The sequence below is a fragment of the Monodelphis domestica genome, chromosome 3 (genome assembly GCF_027887165.1).
Source record: "Monodelphis domestica isolate mMonDom1 chromosome 3, mMonDom1.pri, whole genome shotgun sequence".
NCBI classification, from domain to species: domain Eukaryota; kingdom Metazoa; phylum Chordata; class Mammalia; order Didelphimorphia; family Didelphidae; genus Monodelphis; species Monodelphis domestica.
In genome coordinates this window covers 374,688,786-374,711,652 of record NC_077229.1, presented here as the reverse complement: position 1 = coordinate 374,711,652, position 22,867 = coordinate 374,688,786, and the positions used below count along the sequence as shown (strand labels likewise).

Genomic DNA, 22,867 nt, shown 5'->3' with positions numbered 1-22,867 from the left:
GGAAATCTGATTCAAAGCCATTTCAAGTGATGCTAGAAAGCACTTGTCTTTCCTAAATAGAATGTAATAGGTTTCCATATGGCATAATGGTCAACAAGGGGAAGAAAACCCCATTGGCAGCTACTATATGCTCTGCTCTAGCCAAAACTGCTTAGGCATCTGAAGATCCTGGTTTTGCAGCAGGTGTGTGTTGTGTTCCCCATGATCTTTATGTGCAGTTCAATTAGCAACTGTGACATCTGTTGTTTGCTGTTGCAGATTCATTGCAGCCAGCACGACCTGCCATACAGCTCTGCCTGGAAGCAATACAATGCAGTATTTAATCATCTGCTTGCATCCAAATTTATTTAATCCCTTTCCTTCTGGTTTCTTCAGAAGAGAGCCTGTGTGGATGGATGCAGCAGCATTTTTAAGATTCTCTCCATGAGCATGCTCTCTAGATTGACTTCCAAGTAGAGGCAGCTCTATAGCTCAGTGAACCCCATCTCCACTTCCATGAGTAAGGAGCTTATTACATGTTCTCCATTAGAAAAAAAAATGGCAATAGATGATAAACACTTGAAGAGCCTAAAATATGTGGTCTTTAATGTACTGTGAATAGTAGCAGCTTTTTTCTCTAAAAAATGAATGATTTCTGTTGTTACATCAAATTTATTTCTCAATGTTCATTCTCCACTACTCCTTTTAGCTAACTATCCTTTTTTAAGTTTTGGAAATTTTTAGTGAATTAATTTAGAATATTTTCCTATGGTTACAAATTCTTGTTCTTTCCCTCCCCATCCCCACCTACCTCCCATAGCCAAAGCACAATTCCACTGAGTTTTACATGTGTCATTGATCAAGAACTATTTCCATATAATTGATATTTGCACTAGGGTGATCATTTAGAGTCTACATCCCCAGTCATATCCCCATTGAATCTTGTGATCAATGAGTGCTAACTATCATTTGTAACAAAGATGTTTTTTATTTTATTTTTTAATTCCTCGGCTATTTATTTTTTTTAATTTAAATTAATTTAATTAGTTAAATTAGAGCATTATTCCTTGGTTACAAGAATCATATTATTTCCTTCCCTTCCCTTCCCCAGCCCTTCCCGTAGCTGATGCACAATTTCACTGGGTATTACATATGTTCTTGATCAAAACCTATTTCCATGCTATTGGTGTATGCATTAGGATGTTCATTTAAAGTTTATATCCCCAATCACATCCCTTCGACCCATGTAATCAAGCAGTTGTTTTTCTTCGGTGTTTTTACTCCCACAGTTTTTCCTCTGAATGTGGATAGTGTTCTTTCTCATAGATTCCTCCAGGTTGTTCATGATCACTGCATTGCCACTAATGGAGGAGTCCATTACATTCAATTGTACCACAGTGTATCACTCTCTGTGTACAATGTTCTCCTGTTTCTGCTCCTTTCACTCTGCATCAATTCCTGGAGGTTGTTCCAGTTCTTATGGAATGCCTCCAGTTCATTATTCCTTTGAGCGCAATTGTATTCCATCACCAACATATACCACAATTTGTTCAGCCATTCCCCAATTGAAGGGCATCCCCTCATTTTCCAATTTTTTGCCACCACAAAGAGCCCAGCTATGAATATTCTTGTACAAGTCTTTTCCCTTATTATCTCTTTGCGGTACAAACCCAGCAGGGCTATGGCTGGATCAAAGGGCAGACAGTCTTTTAGTGCCCTTTGAGCATAGTTCCAAATTGTCCAACAGAATGGTATTGTAATGGTAAATTTGAGTAATTAGACCTTTGTCAGAGATTGAAGATTGTTTCCCAATTTGTTGCTTCCCTTCTAATTGTGGTTGCATTGGTTTTGTTTGTACAAAACCTTTTTAATTTGATGTAATCAAAATTATTGATTTTACATTTTGTGATTTTTTTTCTAGCTCTTACTTGGTTTTAACATCTGTCCTTTCCCAAAGATCTGACATGTATACTATTCTGTGTTCACCTAATTTGCTTATAGTTTCATTCTTTGTATTCAAGTCATTCACCCATTCTGAGTTTATCTTGGTATAAGGTGTAAGATGTTGATGCAGACCTAATCTCTCCCATACTGTCTTTCAATTTTCCCAACAGTTTTTATCAAATAGTGGATTTTGGTCCCAAAAGCAGGAATCTGGGCTTATCATAGACTGTCTTTCTGAGGTCACTTACCCCAAGTCTATTCCACTGATCCTCCTTTCTGTCTCTTAGTCTGTACCATATTGTTTTGATGACCACTGCTTTATAGTATAGTTTGAGATCTGGGAATGCAAAGCCTCCTTCCTTCACATTTTGTTCATGATTTCCCTGTATATCTTTGATGTTTTTGTTTTTCCAAATGAACTTTGTTGTATTTTTTTCTAATTCAGTAAAAAAAAAGTTTTTTTGGTAGTTCAATGGGTATGGCACTAAATAAGTGAATTAATTTGGATAGGATTGTCATTTTCATTATGTTATCTCATCCCACCCATGAGCAATCAATGTTTTTACAATTGTTTAGATCGAGTTTTAGTTGTGTGGAGAGTGTTTTGTAGTTATGTTCATATAGTTCTGGTGTTTGTCTTAGCAGATAGATTCCTAAGCATTTTATATTGTCTAGAGTGATTTTAAATGGAATTTCTCTTTCTAATTCTTGCTGTTGAAATGTGTTGGAAATATACAGAAATGCTAATGACTTATGTGGGTTTATTTTGCATCCTGAACTTTGATAAAGTTGTTGATTATTTCAACCAGCTTTTTGGTTGATTCTCTAGGATTCTTTAAGTAGACCATTATATCATCTGCAAAGAGTGATAGCTTAGTCTCCGCATTGCCTATTTTAATACCTTCAATTTCTTTTTCTTCTCTAATTGCTACAGCTAGTGTTTCTAGTAAAATGTTAAATAATAGAGGTCATAATGGGCAATCTTGTTTCCCTCCTGATCTTATTGGGAAGGCTTCTAGTTTGTCCCCATTGCAGATGATGTTGGCTAATGGTTTTAGATACATTCTATTTAATATTTTTAGGAAAGGCCCTTCTATTCCTATGCTTTATAGTGTTTTCAATAGGAATGAGTGTTGTTTTTTGTTATAGGCTTTTTCTGCATCTATTGCGATAATCATGTGATTTTTGTCGGTCTGCTTGTTAATATGGTCAATTATGCCATAATTGCATTCCTGGTATGAATCCTACCTGGTCAAAGTGAATGACCCTTGTGATCACTTGCTGGAGTCTTTTTGCTAGTATCTTATTTCAGATTTTTGCCTCTATATTCATTAAGGAGATTGGTCTATAGTGTTCTTTCTCTGATTTTGACCTGCCTGGCTTTGGAATCAGTACCATATTTCTCTCTTAAAAGGAATTTGGTAGAACTCCTTCTTTGCTCATTCTGTCAAATGGTTTGTATATTACTGGGATTAGTTGTTCTGTGTATGTTAGAATTCATTTGTCAATCCATCTGGACCTGGGGATTTTTTTCTTAGGGAGTTCTTTGATGGCTTGTTCAATTTCTTTTTCTGATATGGGGTTGTTTAGGTAATCTATTTCTTCCTCAGTCTAGGCAACTTATATTTTTGTAAATATTCATTCATAGCACCTAGATTGTCGTGGTTATTGCTATATAATTGGGCATAATCATTTTTAATGATTGCCTTAATTTCCTCTTCATTATAGGTGAGGTCTCCCTTTTCATCTTGGATGCTGTCAATTTGGTTTTCTTCTTTCCCTTTTTTAATTAGATTGACCAGTACTTTGTCTATTTTATTTGTTTTTTCAACGTACCAGCTTCTAGTCTTATTTATTAAATCAATAGTTCTTTGACTTTCACTTTTATTAATTTCTCCTTTGATTTTTAGGATCTCTCATTTAGTCTTCATCTGAGGATTTTTAATTTGTTCACTTATTATTTTTTGAATTTGCATGCCCAATTCATTGACCTCCGCCCTCTCTAATTTGTTAATATATGAACTCAAGGATATAAATTTCCCCCTGAGTACTGCATTGGTTGCATCCCATAGATTTTGAAAGTATGTCTCATCGTTGTCATTTTCTTCAATTATTTCTATGATTTGTTCTTTAACCAATTTTGGAGAATTGTATTGTTTAATTTCCAATTAATTTTTATTTACCTCTCCATGTACCCTTACTAATTATTATTTTCATTGCATTGTGATCTGAGAAGGTTGCATTTATTATTTCTGCTCTTTGGCACTTGTTTGCAATGTTTTTATGCCCTAATATATGGTCAATTTTTGTAAATGTACCATGTGCTGCTGAAAAGAAGGTGTATTCCTTTTTGTCCCTATTTTTCCCCACATATCTACTAACTCTAATTTTTCTAAAATTTCATTCACTTCTCTTACTTCTTTCTTATTTGTTTTTTTGCTTTAATTTATCTAGTTCTAATAGAGGAAGGTTCAGGTCTCCCACTAGTATAGTTTTTCTATCTATTTCATCCTTGAGCTCTACTAGTTTCTCCTTTAGAAATTTGGATGCTATGCCATTTGGTGCATACATGTTGAGTACTGATATTTCCTCATTGTCTCTACTGCCTTTTATCAGGATGTAATTATCTTCCCTATCTCTTTTAACTAGATCTATTTTTACTTTGTCTTTGTCAGATATCATGATTGTCACTCCTGCCTTCTTTTCATCAGTTGATGCCCAATAGATTTGGTTCCATCCTCTTACTTTTACTCTATGCATGTCTACCTTCCTCATGTGTGTTTCTTATAGACAGCATATGGTAGGGTTTTGGTTTCTAATCCACTCTGCTATTCTCTTACATTTTATGGGTGAACTCATTCCATTCACATTCAGAGTTATAATTACCAGCTGTGTATTTCCCAGCATTTTGATTTCCACTCCTAGTCCTGCCTACTCTTCTTTCATTATTTCCTTCTACACCAATGTTTTGTTTTTAATCACTCCCCCTAATTCCCACCCTTATTTTATTTCCCTTTCTCTCTCCTCCCTTCTTATTCTCCTCTTATTTCCTTTATAATATTTTTAAACTCCCCCCAACCCTGTCCCTCCCTTGTATTGCTTCCCTCCTCACCAGTCCATTTATTACCCTTCTACTTTCCTATAGGGCGCAAATCAATTCTTTGCTCTAATATATTTTATTTTTCTTCCCTCTTTGAGTCAATTTCAATGCATATAAGTGTTGAGTATTTCCTATCTCCAACCTATTTACCCTTAGAGTGTATTGGTGTTCTACCCCCTCCCACCATGAGCTTCTTTGTGACATATAAATTTACCCACTTTTGTTTCTTTTCCCATTTCTTTTAGTATTGGCCTCTTTTTTAGCTTATATTTTTATATATGTATTTATGCATACATATATCTATATACATATTTATGGCTTGGCATTTCATCCTATACAGTTTGTCACTGTTCCCTCTAAGTGTAATTCTTCTAGCTGCCCAGGTGATAATAATTTTTAAGTGTTACCAGTGACCTCTTTTCTTAGAGGGATACATATTATTTTAACTTATTGGGTCTCTTAAAAAAAGTTTTGGGTTTTTTTTGTGTGTGTGATTTTGCTTTTTGTTTTTTTGTTTTTCTTTTTTCCCTCTTTATCAATTACCTTTTGATGATTCACTTAAGTTCTGTACTTGGGCATCAAATTTTCTGTTCAGATCTGGTCTTTTCTTTATAAATATTTGGAATTCTTCTATTTTGTTAAATGACCATACTTTCCCCTGTAAGAATATAGTCAGTTTTGCTGGGTAATTGATTCTTGGTTGTAGACCTAGTTCCCTTGCTTTCCAGAATAACATATTCCATGTCTTTTGGTCCTTCAGTGTAGATGCAGCCAGATCGTGTGTTATCCTCACTGTGGTTCCATGGTATCTAAATGACTTCTTCTTAGCAGCTTGTAATATTTTTTCCTTGGTCTGATAGTTCTTGAATTTGGCTATAATATTCCTGAGTATTGTCAGTTAGGGATTAAGTACAGGAGGTGATCTGTGGATTTTTTCAATCTTCACTTTTCCCTCTTGTTCTAGAATATCAGAGAATTTTTCTTGGGTAATTTCCTGTAGTATGATGTCCAGGATTTTTCTTTTGCCATGATCTTCCAGTAGACCAATGATTCTTAAGTTGTTTCTCCTGGAACAATTTTCTAAATCTTCTGTTTTGTGAATAGGGTGCTTCATATTTTCCTCATTTTTTTAATTCTTTTGATTTTGTTTTATAGTGTCCTGCTGCCTTGTGAAGTCTCTTGCTTCTAGTTGTATTCTGGTTTTAAAAACTGGATTTCATCCCTGGCTTTTTGCTCATCCTTCTTCTGGTCTGATTTTCATTGGAGGCCATCTTTCATCTCCTTTACCTCATTTTCAAGCTGGCTAATTTTGGCTTTCAAGACACCTTTTTTCTTATTTTAGTTAAAGTGCCTCTATTTCCAGATGACTTATCTTACTTTTTAAGTTCTTTTCGCAGTTGTCTTTAATCTCTCTTAATTATGTTTTGAATTATATTTTGAGTTCATCCAAAGCCCATATCCAATTCACTGGGGTTTCTCTCTCTCTCTCTCTCTTTTTTTTTTTTTTGGCTTGGTGTTCCCTCATCGTTCTCTGTTCCTTTTGGTCTTTGTTCATTGCCTGTATAGAATCTGTAGATTGTAATATCTTTTTTTTTCTTTTTATATTATTTGTTCATATTTACCCCTTCTTTACTCCCTGCAGTTACCTACATTCTTGCTCCTCTCACTTTTTGTGGTTTTGGGCTTTTCTGTCAGCCTTCACCCTTGGAGCTTTGTCAGCAAATCTCTCAGTGCAGTCTGTGGGGGAGTGATGTTTGAGCTTGAGCTTCCCTGCCCTCTGAAAGCTTTGATGGGATTAAGTCTATCTGGCTTGAGCTGGATGTGGCCTGATGCCAAAACCTTGGGAAGGGGGGAAATACGGGGTGTCTCCACTGCTGCAACTAGACTACCCTCTCTGTGCTCTGCAGTTCTTCTCTAACTGCTTCCCCACCACCTGTGTTCAACGCTCTGAGCCTGGCAAGCTTTGCCCACAAGGTACTCCCTCCAGACCAGTACCCTTACCCACCCAGAGGTACTAGCTTCTGCTGCAAGCTTAGCACTCTAGGTGAGGGAGGGGTCCTAGGACCTTCTTTCTTCTTTCCCTTTAAACCTGAGTGTTCTAGAATTCTAGCTTTTAGGGGTATACCTTTCAAGTTGAGTCCAGCAGGAGGGTTCTTGGCTCTGTCTTGTTGTTAGGTTCAATTTTCAGTCCCCGAGGAGCATTTAGTTTGTAATTGGTAAGGAAGGGTATTCAGAGGTATGAACTTTCGCTGCCTCTATGCCACCCTCTTGACTCCCCAAAGATGTTTTTAATAGGCCAAAATAAAAGAAAATAAAATATTGATCAGTCAAGAAAACCCAACCTTTATATTAACTGTAACTGATATAGTACATGTGATATTTAATTCTCATAAACTCATAGTCCCCCCACCCCTGAGGAAAAAAGAAGCAGCTGTATTTTCTAAACACTCTGATAGGTAAAATCTTAGTCATACTTGCAACGTTTGGTTTAGTTTTTTTTTTTCTATTTATATGGTTTGTAGCATTATCTACTTGTTTTTCTATTTCTGCTGAATTCACTATATAATTTCATATATCTTCTCCTTCTCTTTCAAATTCTTCATATTTGTCAGTTCTTTGGCATCATAATATTCTATCACATCCATAATTTCTTATCAATTTATAACATTTTGTTTAGTCATTGTAAAAATCAATAAACACCTTGGAATATCAATTTAAAGATAGAAAGGACCTTTGATGTCACTGAGAAATCAATAATTCAGTTGTACAGAAGAGGATTAATGTTTCATTGCTGGTACTCTTATCTCCTGTGCTACCTAGTTGTCTTGACCAATGTTCCTCCCAATTCTTTGATTACTGCTTCTTTGTGAAAATTCCTCATATAAGTTAGAAGAGAACTAAGTTCCATTTCAAATCTAACCTGAGTATCTTATTATCCTTTCAGTTATAGGAATCCTTAGACTTCAAATTTCCATATATTCCTGCATTTAACACCCACTTGACAAAAATACTTCTATCCTTGCTTTCTTTTCTCCTTCCTTCTCACATTTATGAACCACCAACTCTGTTTTATACTATATACTTCCACTAGTCCCAACATAAACTACAGTCCCTACCTTCAAGGGCTCACAATCAGTTATGTTCCATAATCCAAATAACTAATCATAATATAAATTTAAATATAAAAAATCCATCTGAAAATTTTAGTGTGCTGAGTTCAGATGAAGGTAGAATCACAAGTATAGCACATCAAAGCTTCATGGGGAGCTGTTTGGCATTACATTAAGTCTTTGGGGCTCATAAAATCATAGAGGAAATTCATACATAGCTGGCAGGAATCTCCTTATCATCTAGTCCCACTGTATTTTTTTCACAATGCGGTTATTGAAGCGCAGAGTGGTAAAGTAACTGTTTAGAGTCACAGTGGTAGACTGAGATTTCAACCCATAAACTCTGATTCCAACTATTACAGAATTTATACTGATGTGGGCATTGCAAGGTTTGAGGCAAGGGAAACAGCAAGTAATCATTATATATATATATATATATATATATATATATATTTAAGTTTTGGAAAATTTTATTTAATTAATTTAGAATATTTTTCCATGGTTAAAAAATTCTTGTTCTTTTCCTCCCCTACACCCACCTCCCTCCCATAGCCAACACACAATTCCACTGGGCTTTATATGTGTTATTGATCAAGGACTATTTCCATATTATTGATATTTGCACTAGCGTGATCATTTAGAGTATATATCCCTTCTTTTCCCCTCCCAATTCTACCCTATTCTTGGGAATAGTTTGGGAGGGAGAGAGAGATGGAAAGGGAAGAGCCAAAACAGAGAAAGAAAGTTTTTCTTTTTTTTTAAAGGGATGTGTGTAATTATCCCTCCCCTACTTCATGGCAATAAATTAAAATCCTCTAAGGAAGACTAGAGAAAGCTCCCCCTCTCTTTCCATTGTATTTCAGGATCTGATACTCTGGAGAAACAATGCATTAAATTCCTCCTCTTTCCATTCCAGAAGCTAAGCTACCTTTTAAAAAATTCTATTTCTATGCAAAGAATAGAATGGATCTGGGCCAGAGATGAAGCCAAATTCTTTTGTGACTTTAGCAATATTCTTTCTTTAAAGACTGCTAAATGGGGTGAGGTTAAATAACTAAATTCAAAATGAGTAGGGAAAGAGCAGGGAATGATGTACATGGGACTTCTACCATCTCTCCACCCATCTAAGCCCTCAATATTGAAACTTTCCCCTTCCTTTGTTGTGGTTGTTCAATAGTATTCCCAGCCTCCACCCTCTGGATGCTGTATAGAGAACACTGGCAGGTGGAGAATGAGAAAAGCACAGATTAATAAAAGGCTACTGCCAACACACAGGTCCTGGTGGTCTGTGATTCTACAAATGTTCGGGAAAGCTTCACATTCATGGCCACGACTATCATCCATGTAACTAGTTTGGCCCTGAAAGTATAGTTGATAGAGTAAATCATTTTGGCATGCGAGTTCTTGGAGCTGGAAAAATGGTAGAAGCCAAAATGAATCATAAGCCATAGGTCCCCGTGAATTCAAATAAAACATATTTCTTGTTTGATCTCCTGTACCACACCCTTGCCTATCCTTATGTAATCATAAAAGAGAAGTGGAATGTTGCCCATTTTTTTTTTAGTAGCTTTACCTACAAAGTTAAGCTTTTCAGACTGAACTGGAGGAGTCACTTAATCTTCATGTTCTTGTGGGATTTTGATTATTAAAAAAACTTAAAATCCTCTTCCAAGGTGGCACCTTTTAAAGAACTGTCTTCTTACAGCCAAACATTATGAAAACCAGGCACACGGTAATGCAGAAGCCCAAGGAATGCATGATTGGAATAGCAGACTAGAAAAGTCTTTTAGTAACATTTCTAGGATAATAGGTTTACACAAGTGATAGAAAAAGGATGTCAGCTCACTTACTTGGAATCCAAGGACATCCATGTTCTTATGCATACAGTAGATTTAATGGGGGAATGGGTTGAGGAAAGAGTCTAAGAAGCACTGCTTTCTGAGTCCTTTTTATTTTCAAACTAATGACTTGTTCACATATCTGTGCTTTTTGGAATTTCTTAGCAGAGTGACAAGATGATAAATAAATATGAGAAATATAGCATAGAATACAACTTGTTGCTTTACCAGCCTCCACAAACACAGACCTGATGAGCAGAAAGTAGAAGGAGGAATGAGATTAGTTGCAGAGAATCACATTTTGAGGATGGCTCTGCCCTTTATTAGTGGTAGCCATGAGCTGATCACCAGGAATAGATCATTTTCTACTTACTCTAGCTCTCTGACTCTCTTTGTAAAATTAAGATAAAACTAATTTTAATATTTACTTCATTTGAGGAAATTGCTTTGTGAACTGTAAAATGCAATGCAAATGTCAACTACTGCTCTTATTATTATTATCAACAATAATAGTAATAATAAAAATGATAATAATAAATACAATCTATCTTGGCTATTTACTGAACCTGTAATGGGTGCATGTGTATTTGCATATGTCTTTGCATATAAATATGTTAATACATATATGGTTCATCAGAATTGGTGATTCCTCCAATTACCAATACTTGGGTGATTCCTCCAGGGATACAGATTATGATTTAATAGATGGTGCCATGAATTATTGTGCCTTAGTCCCCCCCTAAAAATCTTCTGTCTAGATTTATGTTAATGAGCATCTCTAAACTAATTTGGTTTGTCATTGAATACCAGTTTGATTTAATTATTGTTTAGTTAGTTAGCCATCTCTGACTTTTTGTGACCCTATTTGGGGTTTTCTTGGCATTGATTTGGCAAAGAGAGATTTGGTATTTCCTTCTCTATCTCATTTTACAGATGAGGAAACAGAAGCAAAGAGAATTTGTCTAGGATCACAACACTAGTAAGTGTCTGAGGCCAAATTTGAACTCAGTTTCTCCTGAATCCAGGGCTCTCACTCTAAACTCTGTGCCATCTAACTGACACAGCAATCTGTCATTTTTTTTCCTAGTTTGAATGGAGCTTCCTAGGCTTGTGCTCTACTGGCATAAGGGACTTACAGTCACTTTTTGCCAGGATAAGACATTGAAGACAGCTCTACCTTTCAGAATCTAAAAGATCCATGATTTCATTCACATTCTATTTACTTATGCAAATCACAAACCGTTCCATGGAGAAATTGATAGTTTAGATTGATGAGCTGAAAAATATTCATTCCCAAGTAACCTGGTGACTTTCTTAAATACATATACAACCCTGTGTATACACACATGTGCATATTCATATAAGTATGTCTAGGTATGAGATTCTTCCACTAAAATAATCACTTTTCTAAATAAATTATATTTAATATATGCATGTTATATATCATATTTATATGGAATTTCATATTTTTCTCTATTTTCTCTGAAAAAGATTTAACTTTAGTGGGAAAAGGGATTGATTCTCATATATTGCTATGAGCATAAAATATAGTCAAAATAAATATTAAAAGCAGCCTTTACAGGCAAAGAAATCATGAATCAGCCTCAAAGTGGGGAAGAATAGACTTTGTAGAATATGGCACTTTGGTGGTAGACAGGATTTGAATGAATGCATATGAATTCCATTTCTTTCTTTTTAAAAATAATTTGGTGACACTATATCTTTCCTTATTGAGTTGTTGCCCAGTATCAGCAGATAAAACATATGTTAGAATATAGGGATTTATACATTGGGAAGATTTTTGAAAAATATTAGTATCTTTTGTTTGATTGTAGACAGTGCATAATCCTTGATAGAGAACAAACCTGGAAGCTAGGAAGACCCTGTTCTCAAGTCTTGCATGAAGACACACAAAGACCATGTGACCTAGGGAGAATCCTCTCACTACATTTTTGGACTGTTCACAATATTTTGTAAAACTACAAGTCTCAGAGAATGTCCTGATTAGTTTTGAAAGATGGAAGTTCCTTACCGAGGGGTTCCCTTTATCAGTTAAATCCCTAGCTGTTTTACTTTCCATTTTAGGTGATAAAAATATCGCCTTGAAATTTTAATTACTCTAACTATATGAAAAGATAGAGCTATAACTTCTTGGGAAACTGTGTCTTTAAACCTAACCCACTTGGGTTTCTTCTTTACACATTCTATGACTGCAATTTCCTGCTGAGCACTTGTTTCAGTGAGCAGAATATGATCTGGCCAGGTTCACCATTTTGAAAATGACTTCTGATAGCCATCTGAGTATTTGTGTTAGAATGAGAAAATTTAAGAGATATTATTTGTGAAAAAATAAAAATAAATGGTATTAAAATTTCAGAATCAGTTTCATCGTATATTTTGAAACAAACATCAGGAAAAAAGTAAATTGATGTGATATATGAAAAAGCCTGCATTTAAGAACAATATAATCTCAAAAGCTAAATTTAATCTTTTAGGAAATTTCCAGTGTTTAATTAGCAGGGGCATTAGGCAGGCACAGTTCCTTAACAAAGGAATGAGGAAAAGTTGGGGGAGAAGGAGAGAAATTGGGGGATCATTTGTATATTATTCTTATTAATGACCAGCAAAAAAAATTTCCGAGAAAAAATATAATGTAGGAATACGCAAAAAATAAATATGAAACTGGAGTGAAGTAGGGAAAACATGGAAAAATACTGACAAAAGAAAGCAGAATTGGAGATAGAATAATATTAAGCAAAAACCCAACAACTTCAGATACAAAGTTCTGGTAATTTCTTTCTGAACTGAGAGAAGATGGAGAGGGATAAGTTTGTAATCAGACCATTCTAACTGCTGATTTCATTCCCCTTTTTCTTTTGCTCTCCTTTTTTTTTTTTTACAAAAAAGGAGATGAGGTAGGGAAGGAAAAATAAAAAAGAGGAAATGTTATAAAAGGAAGTGATAGACATAAAATAAACTGAAGAATCATAATAAAGAATCAAATGGAAGGAGCTAAAAATAAAATGGAAGGAGTCAAAATGGATCAGAAATAAAATATTTTTTCTTTTTCAACAAAGAATTAAAACATAAATATTTCTATATTGTTAGGTGAGGGGTTGAAGTAGGTTCAACACAATCCAACAAAGGAGGGATAACAGAATTCTACAAACTCAAGAAACATAATAGAAATAATTTGTAATGTAGGAGGCATGATATCTCAAACTATATTACAGAGATTTAATGATAAAAAATATTTGGTAATGATTGTAATATAGAAAAAATAAATAACCAAGTAAAATGAGACCTAGAAACAATCAAATAGAGTAGAATAATATTCTGTTAACTAATGAAAACCAACTACTGGGACAAGAACTCCATATTGAATAAGAACTGCTAGGAGAGTTGGAGATTTTGATAAATACTAGATTTTAAATACCATTTTGCAGCATATATCACAATATAATCCAAAAAGATATGAAAAGTTTTGTACAACTAAAATTAATGTAGCCAAGAGTAGAAGGAAAGCAAAAGTTGGGTAAAAGTTCTTATGGTTTTTGGAATAGAGGTCTCATATCTAAAATATATTGAGAACTTTGTCAACTATATGAGAATATGTGCCACTCATTCATCAATTGATAAATGGTCAAAAGATATGAATAGATTATTTTTGGATGAAGAAAACAAAGCTTTATATAACTATCTGAAAAACTGCTGTAAAGCCTTATTGATTAGAGAAATACAAATAAAAACAATTCTGTGATATAACTATCAGATTGAATAAAATTATAAAAGGGCAAAATGACAAGTGTTTGAGGGGATGTAGAAAAATGGGAACACAAATATAATGTTGGTGGAACCATAAACTGATCTGACCATTTTGGAGAGCAATCTAGAATTATACACAAAGAGATATAAAACTGTATGCCTTTTGACTCAGCAAGACCATTATTAGATTTATTTCCTAAGTTTATCAAGGAAAAAGGAAAAGAAACTATGTGTTCCAAAATATTAATAGCAGCTCTTTTTTGTGGTGGCAAAGAACTAGAAAGTAAAGGGATGTCCATCAATTGGGGAATGACTAAACTAGTTATAGTATATGGTTGTAATGGAATAAGATTATGCCATAAGAAGTGACAAACAAGATGGTAAAAAAAACTGGAAAAAACTTTATGAAGTGCTAAAAAATGAAGTGAGCAGAACCAGGAGAATATTAAACACATTAACAACAATAATATAAAATAATCAATTGTGAATGGCTTAACTATTATCAACAAGACAAAGATCCAGGGCAACACTCATGACAGAAAAGGCTATTCACCACCATAGAAAGAGCAGAGAGTCCCAATGCTGATTGAAACATACCATTTTTCACTTTATTACCCCAATGAATTTTTTCCATTATAAATAATATATCTCTCATTTCACATTAAGATGAATAGGCAAATATATATTATGTAATTATATATATATATACACATATATACCACATATATCATATTACCTGACTTCTTGGGGAGGGGAAAGAGTAGTGAGGGAGAGAATATGAATTTGAAAATGTCAGAAAACAAATATTAAATATTGTAATGTAATTAATTGACATGTAATCTAGAGACATTTTAAAATGCTTGTTTTTCAAATATAAAAGGTCATATCAATTTTTTAAAATAGAGAATAGATGGAAATATCTCTGACAATTGATGACTAGGGTATAATTCTTAATCAAACAAAGCTGATTTTAATTTAAAAGATAAAAATATATTTTGTATGAGCAAATCCAATGTAATTAGACTACTTCATGGATATAAATTAGAAGAAAACAGAAAAATATCCATCATAACTGACTGCATTATTTAGGTTATTATTATAAGGGGCAGATAGAAAATCACTCACTTGATATTGTCTGGCATATAGTAGACACTATATAAATATGATATATCATTATGAGTATTATCAGTTAATTCATTATTTGATTACATTATATTAATTACCTCTAATGAGGCAAACATTTTAGCCTAGTTTCAAGATACAAAGGCCAACATATAACTTTAACTAAAAGAGCCAAGGTCATTGCTCAGGATGAGTTAGAAATTTTAGGATCTGTGTGGTATTATGCAGAGGAAGAAAAGAGGAATTTTGGTTTGTTTTTTTTAAATGTATCACTCTGGTATATGTAAACTTCAGGAGCCTCTTAATAAACCAAAGGTGACATGATATGATAAACATTAACGAAGAGGTTGAGAGATTTTTTTTTAAGTCAAGGCTGAACTAAACTATTCATCAGTCACTAGAGTTGTCTCTGCTTCAGAGCCTGTCTCTTAATCTAGATCTCTAATCAACATATATGAGAAGAGTTCACTGATCACTTCTGAAAATGGTTTCAGTAGACAAGTTAGATTAGGTTAGAAGTCGGATGGCAAGGCATAAGGAAGATGGTGGATGGTGAAGGAGTAGAGTAATTTTGTATAGAAAACTTTCTGAAAAGGTCTGACAGTGTTGTTATAGAGAAGAGAGATGATCTGGTAACTGTATGAGGCAGAGGATCAAGGATACATTTTGTTTGATTTTTTTCATGGTGATGAATGAGATTCTTTTTTTTTTTCTCGAGGCAAGTAAATAGCCACAAAGGTCTATAAATGGTGGTTCATTTAGCCTGCTTATTACTCTACATTAATTATTACTCAACATGAAAGATCCTCTCCCCTACATCTTCTATTTTATTAAGTTGGTAAAGCTATATCATTATATTTGTTTTCTTTTATTCGCTTTATATGTAATTGAAAAATCAAGAAATAAAACATTTTTACCCTAGATACAGGAATAGGTCAAATTATGTCCCTTTCAGGGAAAAAAAAACAACTCACAGGCCAAAAGGAAAAGTGATATATTAAGTACCTGCTATGTGGGTAAAGTACCAACATTTATGCTATGAATACAAATCCAACCTACCCTCAAACAATTTAGATTCTATAGCATCAAGATTATTTATTAAGCCATCAATTATTTCTAATACAAGTAAGCCATTCCTTTATAATATCCCTTTCTATAAGTCTAAAGAGGTGATGTGGTCCACTGGGCAGGATGTGCCTGGATTTCTACAGTTAAGAACGTCAATGACTTCTCCTTTTTTTATTTCTCATAGGCAAAGGCAGCTCAAGCATCTCATCCGACGTGAGTTCAAGTACAGATCACACGCCGACCAAAGCTCAAAAGAATGCAGCTACCAGTGAAGGTAGGCATCTGGTCTTCATTATCTTTGGCCTTCTTTTCACAATGTTGGCTATTTTTGGAAGAGAGATAAAATGCGTGGGGTTTAGGCCTGTTCTACTGAGTGGGAGCTCATGAGATTCTTGAAAAAGGAAAAAGCTAAAGGTCTTCCAAGTGCCTTATTTCTTTCCTTCTTTCTTTTTTGGACTGCTGTTGCTGTGTGTAAAAGTTGATTTGATGGGATTTAAATCTCTCATTTCCAAGGCTAATGTTGGAGTTTCATGAAAATATAATGGGCTGATTTATAAGAAGATCATATTGCATTATGTATCTCATTTTTCTATGAAGAGAACTAAAACTGTAAAATCCCTGCATTGCTCTTCTTCCGTCATGCCAGGAATTGTGCACCTGGATCGTGGGCTGGTGAGAGTGTGCCAAGGTCAGAGCTCTGCAATTCACCTGATCAAAGGTGGTGGGGAGGGAGGGGAGTCTGCATGTTATATGAGGGGTGAAGAAATGTTCCATGTTGTTGGGACTGGGACTTTTCTCATACATATTCTTGTTGAAGAAATTGGCTTTGTGCAACCTTGGGTCCTGGAATTCAGCCTCTTCATTGCATTTGAAACACTCTTGGCTGGTTGTTCATTTGGTTGGTGAGTGGGGGTCTAATTGTTATGACAGTAGTTATTTAGGGCAAAGTAGATCCATCTGTGGAATCTGTCTTGTTCATTCTCAATTTGAAACTAAGTTCAAAAACTTCCTTTCCAAAGAAGTCTTCCTTTCCAGATCAGTATTTGTACAACACTTGATCAGTTTAAAATAGCAAAATTGTCTGTCCAAGCCACTGGAAACCTTTATGATGAAACATAAATTCATGCATTTGCATATGATTCATTTGTGAAATGGACCACAGATTTTAGGTTATTGCTCCAGGATGCCTTTTTTTTTTTGAAGTGCAGTGACTTATTAAAGTCTATTACTCATTTCTCTTTAGTTTCAAACTCTTGCTATTTGTTGGCCAAACCTTGGGAAACCTGTTGGTCTTCTGTTGGTACTTATATCAGACCTTATTTGGTGAAACTTTATTTTAGAACTGTCATATTAGTAAGGATGTTTGATCTGCAACATTTCTGATCTGGGATGGAATGTGGTGTAATGAAAAGAGTGTTGAACTTGGATTAAGGAAAGACCTGGGATTAAATCTCTCCTCTGACATTTAGATGCTTTGTGGTCATAAGCAAGTCTTTTACATTCTTTGTGACTCAGTTTCTCCATTTGTAGATGAGGACAGTCATTTTTATCATACCAACTTTGTTAGGATCAAAAAGAATTACTATCTAAACACGTTTTATAAAACTTTTTGAGGACTATATAATAATAACAAGCATTTAAGTAAACATTGTTGTTCAATAACCCTTACTTTCTTTCATAGAATCAATGCTAAGTATCTGTCCCAAGGCAAAAGAGTGGTAAGGGCCAGGCAACTGGGGTTAAATGACTTGTACAGTCACACAGCTAGGAAGAGCCTGAGACCATATTTGAACCAAGGACTTCCTCATCTCCAGGCTTGATTCTCTATCCATGGAGCCACCTAGCTGCCGCTTGAATTATGTTTTAAGGTTTTCAATGTGCAAGATGTTATCTTATTATGCTACATTTTACAAATGAATAAAACGAGATTGAGAGGTAAAGTTCCTGGTGGTGAGTTATACCACTATTAAGTGTTAGAGAGAGTGTTTGAGCTCAGGTCTTCCTAAATCCAAGTCCAGCACTCTTCTGCCCCGCTGCTCAGGGATCCCCCTTTACCCTTCACTAATACAGATCAGAAACATGGTGTGCCTGAGTTAATAGTTTTCATGAGTGTCTGGGTTTGAAAATAATTGTCACAAGGTAATGAACACCTTCAATTCTGTTCTCTGAATAAAAAATATGCAACTCATTTCTGGGTCTACACTAAAAGTCTTTCTACCTTGATGGAGCTTGCCAGACCTTGTGTACTACTAATAAAAACTTGGAGAACCTCCCTTCCATGAGGGAGCACTGGAGTAAGGATTGAGTGGACTTAACTCTCTCTATCTGTCTCTCTCAACAGAGATACAGCTATATTGTGTATATGCAATTATTCCTGTATATTAGTTAGTATATAGATTTCATTCATTGATTCTTAGAAATTGTTTGCAATGGTCCCCAAACGCGAACTCTATTATTTACTTGATCAGCAACCCTATAGACCGTCATCTCTTTCTCTTTTTTTTTTGTCACTACGATTTGTCTAGTTTGGAATGAAAGTAAAAATGTGAAACTAAGAAGTTGTGAATTAATGTTTTTGTGTTTTTAAGTCATAATTTTCATCGTTTCCATTATTTCTTCTCTTATCCAAAATAAAAGATATTTAAATCTCAAGGCTGAATCTTTGGGGGCCTCTAGGACTCTCTAAGTTTCCAAATATTTGCATTTGTGCCTTGGAAAATTCTACAAGGACTTGAAAGTTTCATTTATTTTGTAATTCTCCTAAGAAGCTCCTTATGGCTTCAGCTCAACCAGTGTTTTATAAATTTTGTCACTATGTATTTGCTGTCATTCTGGGGATAGAACCAGTAGAAAAATTAGCAAAATCTGAAGTTCATTTGAAACAGAGTTTTTCACAACTGTGGCAAATTAGTGTGGAATTTGTTTCCAGCTTTTAAGTAGTAGTACCCCATCATTGTTGAAGACAGTATCCATTTCCTTCCTTGTCTGAAAATTCAAAAGGAAAGTGTTTTATGCTTCAATGAAATTCATTTAATAAGAATACCATTTGTAAATGTATTTTATGTGTTTGCATTTAAAAAAATCATTGAGAATTCCAAAGAAGGTGTTGCTAATTTTAATTTGAGCCTTTGCCATATTAACATTTATTCTGGGATTATTTGTCAGATAATTGGTCCCAGAAATGGGGCTGTCACATGGAATAGAACACCAGTGGCTGGTGCTAATGCACACTGCATGTACAACAGAGCACCAACCCCATGTGTCAGGATTAGCTATTGAAGTTTCAAATTGCCAACCTTTCTCACACAAGAATTTTAGCTAACTCTACGGATATCCTCTTGCTAGGAAACATGGTGGTAGCTACTTGTTGCTGCATAATGGATTCAGTTAATAGAAAGTCTTTCAAAAGGTCTACATAATGGCAAGTTAAGTCATTGCTTAACTATCATCAGGCTTGTTCTGTTTTTTTTTTTCTTTCTATCTAGCAGTGGCTTTCATTTTCCATTGCAGCAAAATGGCAACAGCTAACACTTCTTATCACTCTAAGTTTGGTGTAGTATTTTATGCACAATATCTCCTCACAATTACTTTGGAAGGCAGATGTTATTATTATTTTTATCTAACTAATAAGGAAACTGAAGCTGAGCGTATGGAAGTGACTTTCCTGGCATTACATAACTATGTAGTATATGACATATACTATATGTGTAATATGATCTGATATATAATGTAATATAATTAACACAACATAATATTAGCTGGGCAATTGGGTGGTACAGTGGATGGAGCACTGGGTTTAAAATTAGAAAGATGTTGAATTTAAATCCAGCTTCAACAATTTACTAACTCAATGACCCTGGGCAAGTCCCGTAATCTCTGATTGTCTCAGTTTTCTCATCCGCAAAATGAAGATGATAATAGCAACTATCTCCCAGGATTGTTACCAGGATCAAATGAGATAAGAATTTTAAAGCACAAACCCAGTTCCTGGCATATTGTTAGTATTCTTTAAATGATAAGGATAAATTAACTATGTAAGCGTCTGAAGCAGGATTCTCATGAGGACTTTCTGACTCAAAGTTCAACACTTTCCACTCAGCCAGTGCCTCCTTGTCAGATTGTAATGAGAGACCTTTGATTCTCATTCTGGCTTTAGTATTTATTCTATCTTTGACAAGTTTTTGGACTATTTTCTGCCTCAGTATACTGATCTATAAAATATTGTGGTTTGGGGACTCCATGTACCTTCCTGCTTGTAAGATTGAAAAATCTGTTACCTTAAAAAAGAACTACATATCCCAAGAGCCCACTGACTTCCTGTCATTACATACTTCCTGTAGACAGAGGATAAAGGGTGTGCGCTTTGGAGGCTCCCACTCTCTGATGTAGAGTCAGCATTGATGATGGTGAGTGGGGTTAACTAAAAAATGGTTAACCAGCCATGGGCATGTGGTCTTTATTTTGTATCTTCTTTATTCCTTGATTTCTAATGATCATTAATAAATCTCTTAACATATAATATAATTATTGAGATTTAATTTTAACTTTTCCAAGCTCCAAATTCTATGATTCTATGACACTATCATTTGTGATGCTTTGATTATGGTTACTTACCTTCAGCTTCTTAACTATTTGCTCCCTTTCCACTTTGAGTTTGTACATAGTTTGTAAATTCAAGATTCTTTGTTTAAGAATCTGGATGTTAATACTATCCATTTTCACTTACAAAAATGAATAATATGGAAATAGGTTTTGCATGATAATACATATATAACCCAGATTTAATTGCTTCTCAACTTTGGGCTGGGGGGTGGGGTGGAGGAGAAAGGAGGGAGACAACATATAACTTTGGATAATTTATGCAGAAAATTGTTATTAAAATAAAATAAAAATGAAACATAAAATACTATCCATTTTAAATGAAAACATACTTTTTCTTTTATATGAACTTTTGAAAACTATTGTTGAAGCTGGCAGCATTTTTTCTGATAGTTGGGATAGGAATATTTTTTAGCTGACTCCTGAATTATGCCCTCCTACGGGGATTGTGATAGTAATTCATTACTAACTCCAGGAGTGGGGATAAATATGGAACAGGGTTGGGGGGAGGTAATGTTCAGATCAGGGGATTTTGAGGAATCTGCTGCATTTTTATAAACTCATAACTGACTTTTAATCATTTTAGAATTCAAATTCAATATGTAGTTAGTAGCTACTATATACAAGGCAGAGTGGATAGAAATGTTCAAAAATAGAATTCCCTGCTCCCAAGGAACTTATATTATAGTAAGAATTAATGAGGTAGAAGTAGAGGATATAAGTATAATACAAAGTAAAGAGTAAAGGGAACAAAGAAAGATCCAGAAAGACTACTAATGGAAATTTTGAGGAGAAAGAAAATATTTTTATCTGGGAGGATCAGGGGAAATGGCAGCCAAGTTGAACCTTGAGGAAGATAAGGATTTGGAAAGGCAGAGATTAGAGATGGTGGGGGCCACTATATTTAATTCAGAGGACAACTAGTTGTTCACCTGGTCTAACCCAGAGTACATAAAGTGGAAAGTACATAAAGAAATAAGACTTGAAAATTACGTTGGAGCCATTTTTGAATGACATAATTACCCTCCTTGTCTTTAATCCCAGAGGCAATATGGGAGCTACCAAAGGTTTTTGAATAGAGAAATGACATAATCAGAGTATGAGCTTTATTTTTGGCAGATGTGGGAAGGATATATTGGAAAAGGTAGAAACTGAAGAAAAGGAGATGGCTTATGTAAGATTATTAGAATAGTTCAAATGAGAGGTGAAAAGAATTTGAAATAGAGTAAGGATGATGATAGCAGAGAAAAGGAGATAAATAGAAGAGATAAGGAAGAATTCAGATTGACAGGGCTTAGTACTGATTGTTTTGGGGGCTTTAGGGAGAGAGAAAAGTCAAAGATAATTCTTAGATTTCCAACTTTAGAGGGAGAGGTGGTAGGTTTAGAATAGTATTGATAAATTCAGTCCTTGCTAGAATTTGTCAAAAATGATCTAACCAGGAGTGATGACAGCCCTTTTTAAAAGTACACCACAAACTCTAAGAGGACAACCACGGTTAGGAGCTTTAGGGAAGCTTTGTCAAGGCAAGCAGCAGGCAGGGCAAGATGGAAGACTTTACATGTCACCCCCTTAACATCTTTAGGGTCATGGAATCCTATGATTTAGACCTACAAGGGATCTTTTGTTAGCTTCCTAGTTTTATAGATGAGGCTCAGAGGCAAAAAATATCATCCTCATCATGATCATGTTTACATGAAAGAAATCGAGACTTCTGGAATAAGAAGCTTTCTTGCATACAGATTCTTTAGGTTATGAGTTTTCCCATTCCCAATGATGTTTTTGAAGAAACTGTGGAAACACAGAACTATAAGTGTTTCCAAATTATCCTTTTGTTTGTGTAGATTGTTTCCAACCTCAATGAGATTTAAGCTATTTCTAGCACTTGGATCTAATGTGCAATTATTCATTTCACTAGCTCTGCTTCCTTCTTGGTGGCTTGTGTTCCTGGTGCTGGATTCAGTCTTTGGACAAGATTGACAACTATTCAAAACAAGATGAAGTTTTCTCTTGTTGATTGAAGGATAGCCATTGCACTTCACTTTGGATGTGTTCTCTCATTTTTCAGGCATTATTATGGTCATGCTTCCTCCTGGTATTTATTTAAGAAGAGCTTCTTGAGTTTAACATTGAGAAGCTAAATCCATATTCAAGGAATTGGATTTGGGTCATCTGTTAGAATCCAACCATGATTAGCAGACATCTATTTCTCTAAACTCCATCTCATGCCTTGCAATAGTGAGTTCTTGATTTCCCCACTCTGCAGGGATGCAGGGGACTTAAGTGCATAAGAATGGAGGTTTTCCATTACTCTTATACAATCTCTATTCCATCAATGCAAG

General features: G+C 34.8%; 1 protein-coding gene across 1 annotated transcript in view; it reads left to right on the top strand.

Moving 5' to 3' along the window:
- FBXL7 (F-box and leucine rich repeat protein 7) overlaps window positions 1-22,867 on the top strand; it is a 515,131-nt gene that overhangs the window by 157,106 nt on the left and 335,158 nt on the right. The window contains exon 2 of the mRNA XM_007486833.3: window positions 16,111-16,200. Within this exon, the coding sequence (XP_007486895.1) occupies window positions 16,111-16,200 (90 nt within the window). The remainder of the gene's footprint in view (window positions 1-16,110; window positions 16,201-22,867) is intronic.